We start from the raw sequence: 13,680 nt of genomic DNA on the forward strand, positions 1-13,680 counted from the left end.
GAATCGTATTTACACTAAATAAAGCTATATTTCACACTACAAATCGCTAAACCAGGGATCACTAAATAGCGGCCTTTCAGATTGCCATTGTTTTGGGTTTTTTAAACTATATTTGAGATTTACACATTTTTTTCCAACACATTCCTTTCATTCACATAGGAAGTGAACTTATCTTACACATGTAAAAGTTATGTTGGGAATGAATTATTAGTCAAAGACATGGAGAAGGGTTAGGATTAAATACTGTGTGTGTGAATGCTTACCAGCATTTAGACAATAGGCTTTGCTTCTTCCTTCTCCTTTTGATATATTTTCAATTGTACAAACGTAATCATTTGATGTTCCTTAAGGTAACTTGTTACACATATCTGCAACAATTAAATCATAACCATTGCCTTTATGACACAAAGCACACAGGTTTTATACAAACTCATGTCTGAATTGATGTCATAAAAAATAAGCACTCGTAAAACCCAATGTAAACACCTAAACTGATCTGGAAATCAATGGTTGTTAATACTAACCTACTGGTTTTCAAAGTTCCCAGACCTTTGCATGAGAACATTTTCTGTATCTGGACCTATTGAACTTTAGTTGAGGACTCATGTACTGAACTATCAAATGTGTGATTTATTAAGTTATGGTTTCATATGAATATGTCAAAAATCAAGGTTTCCCCATCAAAAAACTACAATCTTATAAATCATAGTGAAGTGTGAAAGAAACATGTAAACTGAATAAGAAAATACAGTACACAAATTATAGTGGTATTTAGTATAAAGATAGTACTCATGTGAAATATTCTTTCCAAAGGGATACACCATCTGAAATGCACAATTACATATCAGCAATTCTTGGATTTGTACACATGTGCAGATGCATGAATTACACAAGTCTTGCCAGAACACACCATTTTGCTCCCATGAAGTGGGTAAAATATGATCAGAGACAAACTTTCTCTTGTTTGAAGAAAGCACTCTTTTATATGCTAGTCACAGCTAAGCAAACAGCACAAAAGAACAGAAGGTCATCAATTAGAACCACTATCTCACTGGGCCATCAACACAAACACAAGGCATGCTGCGAAGCCTTATTTTACTTTGGAAAATGTTCAATGAAGAGGAGTGACTTTGTCAAAATCAGGTGGTTTTATCTGGAACCCAGACTGCAGACATGGCGAGCTGAGTGCAGGCAGAACGTGAACAAAGACGAGCAGCAGGGAGTGAACATGGGGCAAACGGACTTAGGAAGCATAGGACACAAAATGCAAAGTAAAACTAATCCAGATATCAAGAGAGGATATGGCTGGCATATAAAGCATACTGATTTCCAGGCATGGACAGGTGTCTTAAATTAATGCTCCAACATAAAAGGAGAAAAAAAGGGCGCTGAAACAGAAACAAACACAAGGCACACAAAAACAACAACAAAGTCCAAAACAGTCATGTGGGATCATGACAGACTTCTGAGGCATTATGAGTTATTTAATAACCAATACAACTATAACTGCCAGCTGAAGTGGATGATGATTAATGCCAACAACACATCGTTGAAAAGAAAAAGTCACCTGAGACAGGAAGGTGGTGCTAAGCAGGTGGAATGGGGTCGCCAAATTGCTGGAGAATTTAAAGGGGGTCTCGGGTAACCCGCTTGGCTCAGTCCCTGCTTTCTACCTGGGTCGTCCGACATAAGTGACAAGCGTGCTAGCTACCGAGCTTAAAGGTGCGCCATTTGAGGTTAGAAATGCTATCAAGCACCCTTGAACCACTTCTTTTTCTCCTAAGTTATTCTGCATACAGTACTATAGCTTTAAAGTACCGGTAGAGTGGAAAAACAAGTTGCCTTTATATTGAAGCTACTGTATAACCATATATATCTGATGTATGACCCCGAAAGACTTCAAAAGTAAATAGATATGATCAAAATAGTATCAACCTCACGGAGATTCCCGTGCCATCACTGCAAAAAATCAGTGTTCAAAAACAAGAAAAAAAAAAACAAAAGTTAGGGGCATTTTACTTGAACTAGGCAAAATTATCTGCCAATAGAATAAGAAAATTTGGCTTGTCAAGACTTTCCAAAACAAATAAAATTAGCTAACCTCAATGAACCCAAAAATACTTTAAAATAAGTATAATCTCACTAATAACAAGTGCACTTTTCTTGATGGAAAAAACAAATATGAAACCTTTTTTCTCAATGTGTTGAAAAATATTCTTAAATTAAGTAAATGCTAGTGCCATTATCTTGACATAATGATATGCGCCCGGCATTACATTTTTTGCATTTTCCCACCGATTGTCAAGACTTGGTTCTTGGGTTTTGTTTCTCCGGAAGGCAAAGGAAAATTGGCACGGGCAAGACGTGAATTAAGAAACATGATTTAATATTAACACTCAAAAAAAGAATAAACAAAAGGCGCGCACAATGGCGGAAGTACAAAAACTTGGCTATGTAAATAAAACTTGCACAAAAGGCAGAAACTATGAACAATGAAACAAAAACACTAACTGTAGCATTAATAAACAAAACTTACTTGACAAGGAACTGTGAACATGACATGAAGCAGAGTGATGAAAAAGTGTGAGGTCGCCAGGACGAACAACAGAAACAGACAGATTTAAATAGTGACATGATCAGTGAAAACAGGTGCGTGACTCAAAACGTGAAACAGGTGCTTGACAGGACAGGTGAAAACTAATGAGTTGCTATGGAAACAAACAAACAAGGAAGTGCAACCAGGAACTAAAAAGAGTCCAAAACATCTCGCCAAGTGCCTGCTCTTTCAGTCAATTATATATATATATATATATATATATATATATATATATATATATATATATATATATATATATATATATATATATATATATATATATATATATATATATATTTTTTTTTTTTTTTTTTTTTTTTTTTTTTTTTTTTTTTTTTTTTTTTTACAGCCCGGCCCCCGACCAAAAATTTTTTTATTGTAATTTTGAAGAATTTATCTGAATGTGCATGAACTATTTCTGTTCAAAATTGTTTGAAATGTCACATGTTAAATGTTTACTGTACTGTGCCAACTGTACTACTATATGAGTACGTATGTTCTATTGTTTAATTGAAAATAAAACAACAATGTCCATTTGGCTGTCATCTGTTTTAATTATGAGACACAATTGTGTCAAAGTCATGATTTTTTATTTCATGCTTGAAATAAGAAATTCTTACTTTGAAAAAGTAGTTTTATACTTGTGAGTGTTGATGACACAGCTTTGCATCAGTTGATATTCTAGTTTCAAGCATGTTTTACTCAATATAGGTCATACAATCTCAGCAACAAGCTGTAATATCTTACTGAGATAATTAAGAACCAAAACCCTTAAAACAAGTAAAACACTCTAACATAACATCTGCTTAGTGAGAAGAATTATCTTATCAGACAGAAAATAAGCAAATATCACCCTTATTTGAGATATTCAATCTTACTTAGATTTCAGTTTTTGCAGTGATCTTGAAAGATAATGAGCTAGCCAGTCACGTGATTGCGTGACGTAGAGGTAGGAACCGCAGATCCCTTCCCCATCAACAACAATGCAAATCATGCAGACTTTGTGGGAGCTAATAACGATTACTTTGGGAATAATTATGGTCCAGAACCTTATATTTTTTTATCCTGAATAAATAGAGGCTGAGCTACAAGTTTTAGAAGCTCTGATAAACAGATCCAGCTTTAGTGAAACACTAAGCATCATGTAGCAGTATTGCTAAGTGCTGAAGAAGAAATAAAAACTACAAACATAATATAAAGATAGCTTACTGTACAATGTCTGCTCTCACTGTGATGACGACTAATAGGATGTCCATATCTTCCCGTTTATATGAAGAAATAATCATGATGCACACGAAGGGTTAACAAGGAAAAGTCTCCCTGCAGACACCGTCTTCAGTTGTGTATTTGTCTCCATCTGCAGATATAAATTGAATGTCACAGATGAACAACTTCTAGATTTATGGCTAAATACTCCTCATATCCAGGTAGAGACATAATTTATCCTCTAGAATAACTTTGACGAGCCGAGATGCGATGATGCGGGTGCAGCAGGACATTGCTTCCAGCTCACAGTCAAGCAGCAGAGGGCTACTTAGCTGTGTGTTATCATTCTGCCGCCAAAAATAGTTTGTTTGCGTTGGCACTTATAATAACAACATCGCTAATATTTGGTTAATATTCAGATCACGATATGTATAAAGTATTGTTGGCGGGTTTTGTATGGTTATTTAGAGGGTTTAGTGGGCGGAATAGAGAGCCTCCATTGACAGACTATTTATGTATTTATTTATTTACGAATTAGAATGCATAAAAAAACAAAAACATATGAAAACATGTCTTACATAAGGATTGTGAATGATAGACAGCACATCTCCCTCCGTTGTTTGCGTATTTCCAGTACAACTGATCTGATAATATGGTCATCCACCCCCACACCCTCCCCGGATTGCTAATAATCAAATGTAAACAATCAAATGCAGATACTTTTTCTTATGCCTTCTGATCTCTCTCTCTCTCTCTCTCTCTCTCTCTCTCTCTCTCTCTCTCTCTCTCTCTCTCTCTCTCTCTCTATCTCTCTATATCCACTACTTGCTGTCCATATCCTACCCCCCCCCCCCCTCCACACCCCTGATTGTAAATAATGTAAATAATTCAATGTGATTATCCTGTGTGATGACTGTATTATGATGATAGTATATCTGATAGTATATATCTGTATCATGAATCAATTTAAGTGGACCCCGACTTAAACAAGTTGAAAAACTTATTCGGGTGTTACCATTTAGTGGTCAATTGTACGGAATATGTACTTCACTGTGCAACCTACTAATCAAAGTCTCAATCAATCAATCAATCATAGTGCAGAAAGTGTTACTCCAGTGACATCAATCTAGGGAAATTACTTTAGACAACTGAAGCGAAATATTCAAAATAGCTGACTGAATTTGTGGCATTTAGTGATGTTTTGACTGTATTGTTACATACTTTGCGGATTGTAGATACAATTGGATATGATTTGGTGGATAAAATAAAACACAATTACGCACATAAAGTCAACTGTTTTTCCACTCTACTAGTACTTTAAAGATCATTGATCCCTCATGTATGCTGTTTAATGATCTCATTGATTAAATCATTCACAATTGATCTCACACAAACAAATACAACGTGAATCAAGTTCCAATCTACAAAAGTAAATCTGACAAGCAAGTGTCCATTCTTTCAAAGAATATGTTGTCCTCTCCCTCTCACAACAGCCATCTTTCAATTCATGCGCCTGGCAGCTTAAGTGGGCTAAGAACGACCAATGCATCAACATTACTTGGTGCTTGACAGACAAGTAACAGCAGTAATAATAATAACAATATTGCAAGCTTTATTCCCGGGTTCTTTTCAGTCAGTCAAAATAATCTGTTCATCTGTTTTGAGTGGAGCACCAAAAAGCCATTTCTGCTTTGAATATTTGAATATCACTTCAGTTTTCTTGCATTGGCCTGACAGCTAATAAGCAAACGTGGAAACATTTGCTTTTGAAAATAAGGGATATTTCCTGCACAATAAGAGGAACCCTCTACTGGCGGGGTTGCCACTCTAGCAGTATCAAAGATTAGTTTTATTATGCATGTTAAAAGACAGAAAAAATACAGGAATGGCATTAGCTAAAAAACACTTTTGAATCCTGAGGATCAGACAATCCATTTAGCATGTTTGTGTTCATGTATATATGGAATATATACTGACTACTAGAACACAGAATACTGCAAAAAAGGACATGCAATTATATTCATTTATCATTGCGTGTCTGCAAATTTGTTAGACCGACCTTCAGAAATAAATATAATACACATGTCGTTTATTCAGCATTTACATTTTTTAGCTGCTGGATGACTCTAAGGGCTGGATGGAGCCAGCGGACACCACACTTAATTTTAAATTTAATTTGCTTGGATTTAACCAACAACGTCTAGCTCACGTCCTGTCCATTAAATATGCGTGATGGTCAAGCTAGCTCTGTTCTTAATGGGGACTAGGCGCCATTTAGCCTTTCTCGAAGAAAACATGCCCGATGCTTGTGTTGCTTTCAGCTGTACAAATCGTTCAAATCGCGAAAAGGATAACAGGTTCTTCAGAGTTCCTGTAGAGCGGCGGTGTCAAACTCATCTTAGATCGGGGGACACATGGAGAAAAATCTACTCCCAAGTGGGCCGGACTGGTAAAATCAAAGCATGATGACTTAAAAATAAAGACAACTTCAGATTGTCTTCTTTGTTTAAAAATAGAACAAGCACATTCTGAAAATGTAAAAATCATTAGGTTGTTGGGTTTTTTTTACACTTACATGTTGCGGTTAATAGTATTATATATTTAATTATTTATATTTTCTGAATAAATTATGTGATATCAGTCAACTCATTGGTGTTAATTTTCAATCTATCAAGATAAAACAATTTTATTAAAATCCAATTACAGTATGTTATTTATGTAGTTTGATCATTTTCCTCGACTGATGTACTAACGTGGTACTACGTTTTACATATGTAGCATCATCTACAAAGATACAAATAATTGCTATTGCGACATCCAGTGGACACATTTTGAACAGAGGTTTCTTTCATTCAAAAATTTAAGGTGAATTTTTGAATCACTCATCCCGCGGGCCGGATAAAACCTGTTCACGGGCCTGATCCGGCCCTCGGGCCGTACATTTGACACCCCTGCTTAAGAGGTACTCAAAAAGGGCGGAAGAGTGCAAGATTTTACGAAACAATGACGAGAAAAGCATGCAGTTTGCACTCTAGTCCGAGGGAGCAGAGTTGAAAAATGCAAAAGTTTGCAGTGATCACTTCGTTAAAGGTTTGTTTGATATACTTTTAACGTTTATTATTTCCCATTTAAGTATTATCTTGATATTATTTGTATATCTTAAACCAGAGGTGTCCAAACTTTTTCCACTGAGGGCCACACACGGAAAAATTAAAGCATGCGGGGGCCATTTTGATATTTTTCATTTTCAAACCGTAACAAAATATATGGATTGGTTTTTTTGTTTTTTAACCTCCAGGGCTCTCGGGGACCATAAAGGGTCTAAGTCATTTAAAATGTTAAAAACAAGTCAAATTATTATTGTATTTTTTAATTTAACGCTTACAGTAAATATCTACAGTATATCAACTTCAGGTTGATGTAAAGTTAAAAAAACGAAAAAGGTTGTATGCCTTTTCTGTCAAAGACAACTTTGTGTTTTATAATAAAACTGAAATATGCAGTATTTCCCCCACTGCCCAAAACATTCACAAAGCAATGTTTGATGAAGTAATTAGAGCCTTAAAAAGATCAATAATGCAGGACACCATTGATTTTAATTCATTATTATTTTTGAGTAATCACAGTGAAAAGATAAATAAAATCCCATTAAATATATTTGGGATCCACAAGGTGCCCCACTCATAAAGTGATACATTTTTATTAGGTTTTTTTTACTTTCAACACTTAAGTTACGAGATCAACTTCAGATATATCTGTCGATTTTACATTTCAACTATTATTTTGTTTGTTTTTATGCTCTTTTGTCAAAGAAAGTAACCTTGAATAGGTCAATAATTAATTATAAAATTGATTATTTTTTTTTGGAACAATGGCAAAAAAAGAAAAATAAAGATAGACAAAAGAAAGATAAACAGCCTGCATGGCAGCTTTGTGTCAACATTGCAACTCATTCCACTTTTTGTAATGTTTATTTTTTATTTTTGCAATAGCATTTCCAGAATGTGTCGCAGGCCGGTAAACAATTTGCTGCGGGCCGCAAATGGCCCCCGGGCCGCACTTTGGACACCCCTGTCTTAAACACATGTTAACTTCTGGGAAGAAGTCGTGTCACAAAATACATGCAATTGATTATTTTTGTATCTGATGGTATTTGTTCCCAGTTCTTTCATAGTATATATATCATTAATATACTATACATTGTTTTGTATCGCCTATAAAAAAAATATGGCAACATTCATTTTCTTGTGTCTGAAACATTTCAGCACACCTTCACATTTAGTGCATGCGTCTATGTATATTTTCCCTGATGTGTTACAGATTGTATTTGTGTGCTGCATGTTCATAAACATAATAAAAAAACAGATTTGAGCTCATGGATGTGCAGTAAATGAGTGTCTTGATGGTGACAGCAGGTAGTACACACACAATCTTCATTTAAATGTGGGTCTGCACCACTTTTCTACTTATCAATTGTTCAACAAGCCCACTAATAGTACACACAATGTTATACTTTGCACACACGTTTTGCTTTTTAAGATGGTAGCAGATAAGATAAAAAAGTAGCCCTTTTTTCAAACTCCCACCTGTTGTAGAGCAGAATATCTGGCACCCATATCTGATTGGAAGGGAATCGCAGGTTTTGAACACCAGGGTAGCTGTCTTGGTCCCATGTGAGGTAGATATCTGTCCAGTGCTGCAGGAAACAACATTTAAACACACGTGGAACATAAACACTACAGTTGTGCATCAGATCCTACATTATTGTGAAAGTACTGTACGTGGTTTTTTGTGTGACGGTAAATCCAAATGTTGAGAAGGAAAGTCTCTTGGTGTATTTTGTGTCTGATTTTGAGAGCACATTTTCAATGTACAGTAGAGGAGGGTTTCATATGGCCCTTTAGTAGATAATTTTGCAATGCAGTCTGTTGAAAATAATGGAAAGCGCCACTCCAAATAGCAACTGATGCTGTGGTTAAAGTTACAATTGCCACAAAACACATTTTAAGACATTGAACATGTTACTGCCGTCTGGCGGCTAAAGTGGATAGTGCACCTCCTCAATTTGTCGCGTTTCATGTGTCAGGTAAACCATGACTAAATGGGGCCGTATGAATCCCCTTCCCACTTTACTACTGTAGTTATGATTAACCTCCTGAAAAGCAGCGTCCTCTGCAGTGGACATTTATTTTTTGCGTAACAGACCTTTTCCTCCTCTAATGTGTAACTGTGACAAAGGAAATAGAGCAAAAACGAAAAGTCAAATGCAGCGGACTCTCCTAAGGAGGATTTAATATGACACAATCAGTAACTGCAACCTCAACAAAACATCACCAAATAATAGAAAACATTCACCAGATATGCGGTCTTTCATGCAGTACTTTCTTTCCTCTGAAGAGGGCAACAGGGAAGTGTACGCATCACAACGCAAAAAACCTAACTTTTAATGGTAACAAAACAAAAAAATGTATTTACCAACAATGCACTGAGGAAGCTTGATAATGCGATCCATGCAGGACACCTCCACAAGCCAGGGGAGCGTGCAGTACCATCACCGTGAAAGCTGAGGTGTGGAAGCTCGCAGACCAACTCAACAACCGTGCAACTCGGCCTTTGACTACTGTGGTGGGAGTCTAGACTAGCGACAGCATGAAGAAGACAGCCTGGAGACACTCTTCCATCGTTTGCCAACACTTCACATTCTTGGTGAATACAAAACCCAAAACCGGTGAAGTTGGCACGTTTAATTCGTAAATAAAAACGAATACAATGATTTGCGAATCCTTTTCAACTCATATTCAATTGAATATACTGCAAAGACAAGATATTTAATGTTCGAACTGAGAAACTTAATAATTGTTTTGCAAATAATCATTAACTTAGAATTTAATGGCAGCAACACATTGCAAAGTTGACACAGGGGAATTATTACCACTGTGTTAAATCATCTTGGCTCGTTGTGGTATTTTAGGCTTCATATTGCGCCACACATTTTCAATAGACAGGTCTGGACTACAGGCAGGCCGGTGTAGTACCCACACTCTTTTACTATGAAGCCACGTTGATGTAACATATGGCTTGGCATTGTCTTGTTGAAATAAGCAGGGGCGTCCATGACAACGTTGCTTGAGTGGCAACACATGTTCCTCCAAAACTTTTATGTACCTTTCAGCATTAATGGTGCCTTCACAGATGTGTAAGTTACCCATTCTGTGGGCACTAATACACCCCCATACCATCACAGATGCTGGCTTTTCAACTTTGCGCCTAGAACAATCCAGATGGTTCTTTTCCCCTTTTTTTTCCTTAGGACACGACGTCCACAGTTTCCAAAAACAATTTGAAATGTGGACTCGTCAGACCACAGAACACTTTCCCACTTTGCATCAGTCCATCTTCACTGGTTTTGGGTTTTGTACATTCTGTAAAACAGGTGTGTCCAAATTGCCCCCTCTGGGCCATTTGTGGTTTCATGGGCACATTGTAGAAGTAAAATAAACAAAAACGACTAAAATAGAGCAAAATATGTAATGAGAAAAAGCAAAAATGTTGACACTAATAACTGATAATAACCCAGATATTGTTCTTTGACTATACATAACCTACTCAGTGGCCTAGTGGTTAGAGTGTCCGCCCTGAGTTTGGTAGGTCGTGAGTTCAAACCCTGGCCGAGTCATACCAAAGACTATAAAAATGGAACCCATTGCCTCCCTGCTTGGCACTCAGCATCAAGGGTTGGAATTGGGGGTTAAATCACCAAAAATGATTACCGGGCGCGGCCACCACTGCTGCTCACTGCTCCCCTTGCCTCCCAGGGGGTGATCAAGGGTGATGGGTCAAATGCAGAGAATAATTTCGCCACACCTAGTGTGTGTGTGACAATCATTGGTACTTTAACTTTAACTTAAGCTAAATCAGGCTAGAATTAAGGTTTTAGAATGGCCTTCCCAAAGTCCTGACCTAAACCCCATTGAGAACATGTGGACAATGCTGAAGAAACAAGTCCATGTCAGAAAACCAACACATTTAGCTGAACTGCACCAATTTTGTCAAGAGGAGTGATAAAATAATTCAGCCAGAAGCTTGTGGATGGCTACCAAAAGTGCCTTATTGCAGTGAAACTTGCCAAGGGACATGTAACCAAATATTAACATTGCTGTACAAATCTGCTTACTTTTGACCAAGCAGATTTGGTCACATTTTCAGTAGACTCATAATAAATTCATAAAATAACCAAACTTCATGAATGTTTTTTGTGACCAACAAGTATGTGCTCCAATCACTCTATCACAAAAAAAAAATAAAGAGTTGTAGAAATTATTGTAAACTCAAGACAGCCATGACATTATGTTCTTTACAAGTGTATGTAAACTTTTGACCACGACTGTACATCCTGACATTCTATATTCTATGATGGCAATATGTAATAAGCATCATGGAAGGTGTTACTTTAGCTTTGTGTGTTTTTTAGTCACAATGCTTTCAGCTTCTTAGGGAATAACAACAACAAAAACACAACACTCAGATTAGAATCTGTTTGCTGAGTTTTGGGGCAAGGCGACTGATTCAGTTGTACCTCAAAAAGTAAGAAGAGGAAATTAATTCCACTATCGCCACCACAAAGTTGTATTGTGTTTGTAGTTTTCCCATCATCTGCAACACACACCATGCACAAAGCAAACAACACGGATGATTGACCAACCATCCTTACAGAGGAGGACTAACGTCATTTATAAACATGATTTCTTTCTATAATGTAATTCAATGCACTTCTCCTCTGACACAATGCATGTTCTAATATTTAATACCACAACACACTTAATATGGCTGTCAAAGTTAATGGGATGATAACAAGCTTTCCACCAACTTTAAAGTGAGCCTTTGTCAAAAGGGGCTCTAAGAAAGTTTGTTGTGTGTGTGTCTGTAAATAGTGTTCGAGTCCATTTTGTGTTTAAAAGAGCATAATGTTTAAAAACATAGGTTTCCATAAAGCAGGGGTGTCAAACCCATTTTAGATCGTGGGCCACATGGAGAAAAATCTACTCCCAAGTGGGCCGGACTGGTAACATCACGGCACGATAACTTAAAAATAAAGACAACTTCAGATTGTTTTCTTTGTTTAAAAATAGAACAAGCACATTCTGAAAATGTACAAATCATAAAGTTTTTTTGTTTTTTTTTACACTTACATGTTGCGGTTAATAGTATTCTATCTTTATTTGTCGTTATTTATACTTTCTGAATAAATGATGTGATAATGTTCATCAGTCAACTCATTGGTGTTAATTTTTTAAATCAATCAATGTTTATTTATATAGCCCTAAATCACAAAAGTCTCAAAGGGCTGCACAAGCCACAACGACATCCTCTGCACAGAGCCCACACACATCGTCGATGTATCTAATGTATAAATCTATCAAGATAACTCGACTGGTGCACTAACATCATGTGGTTTATTTTATTTTTTTTACATATGTAGCATCATCTACATAGATACAAATAATTGCTATTGCGACATCTCGTGGACACATTTAGAACAGCAGTTTCTTTCATTCAAAAATGTTGGTAAATTTTTATATTTAGCAAACTCATCGCGCGGGCCGGATAAAACCGGATAAGGCCCGCGGGCCGTACGTTTGACATCCCTGGCATAAAGCATCCCCATGATGATAGCATGAAACTTAAAACATTTAGACTTACCAGCTGCAACCAAGCATTGGTGATCAAAACTTGGTTCTTCTCGTCCTGAAAGAGAGGGAGGAAGAGACTTTAAATTAAATGTTTGCAAAGTGAGAGGAAATGAAAATATATCATGTTTCATATCTAACAGGAGAAGAAAAGAGCGAGTGTAACTCAGAAGATGTACTCATGATCTTCTTTTTAGTTTTGTTTTGACTTGAAAAACAAACTACCTTGAACTATTTTGTATAAAAATGGCAAATGAGACTTGGACAATAAAACTACAATGAAGAATTTTCCAATAAAAGACATAAGTTTATTGCACCTTGGGTAATTATGATCTTTACATTATCTTTAAACATTTAAATATCTTTAACAGCATGTCTTAGTTCACTTCTTTGTATCTCTCTAAACTGTTTCTTCAAGTGTATCGTCAGCTGACCTCATGTGGGGACATTACTACTACCCTACTATTGCACAGCCACACTGCTGGTATCCATTCCAATTTAATTTTGGTTTAATCATGATTAGTCACAGTTTGTTCCTCACTTGCTTAATTGAAATTTGAATTGTCAGATTGTCGTTCGGCAATATTTAAAAAACAACAATTTATTTAGGTTACTTGAACACACTACATTTCTTTTCTCAAAATTTGGGAACAGTTGTTAACCAGTCAGTGTGTATTTTGAAATTCAATTTGCCAGTCAGCACACCTGTCAAAGTCTCCTCACTCATCTTTGCACTGATCCATGCCTTGACCTGATCACAGACCATATAACAGCACGTATTGCCTGTCAAATAACCATCCACGGCTAAGGGAAAGAAACATGTTCGGTCAAAATAAATTGGGTGATTAATCTGTGAATATACATGATTATTGTGATGATTTTTATGAGTAATCACAAGTTAACTCGCTATTTTTGACAACAATACAGTGGAATATTACATGTAGCATGATGTGTACGTTATCTTTAGAATATTTTTTTTTTCTTTTCAATTTTCTACCACTTGTCCCTCTAGGGTCACGGGGGGATGGGTTGGAGCCTATCCCAGCTGCATTTGGGTGGAAATCAGGGTACACCCTGGACAAGTCGCCACCTCACCCAGGGCCAACACAGACAGACAACATTCACACTCACATTCACACACTAGGGACAATTAGTGTTTTGTATCATCTGTCAGTCAACAATTTAGAATTA

The 13,680-nt window shown here is 36.5% G+C and overlaps 1 protein-coding gene across 1 annotated transcript in view; it reads right to left on the reverse strand.

Annotated features, from left to right (window-relative positions):
• The window catches only part of LOC133633414 (neuronal acetylcholine receptor subunit alpha-7-like), an 80,896-nt gene that overhangs the window by 40,316 nt on the left and 26,900 nt on the right, over nt 1-13,680 (reverse strand). The window contains exons 3-4 of the mRNA XM_062025940.1: nt 12,503-12,547; nt 8,389-8,498 (exon numbers count right to left, since the gene is read on the reverse strand). Of these exons, the coding sequence (XP_061881924.1) occupies nt 8,389-8,498; nt 12,503-12,547 (155 nt within the window). The remainder of the gene's footprint in view (nt 1-8,388; nt 8,499-12,502; nt 12,548-13,680) is intronic.

This window comes from Entelurus aequoreus, linkage group LG18 (genome assembly GCF_033978785.1).
Source record: "Entelurus aequoreus isolate RoL-2023_Sb linkage group LG18, RoL_Eaeq_v1.1, whole genome shotgun sequence".
Classification (NCBI taxonomy): Eukaryota; Metazoa; Chordata; class Actinopteri; order Syngnathiformes; family Syngnathidae; genus Entelurus; species Entelurus aequoreus.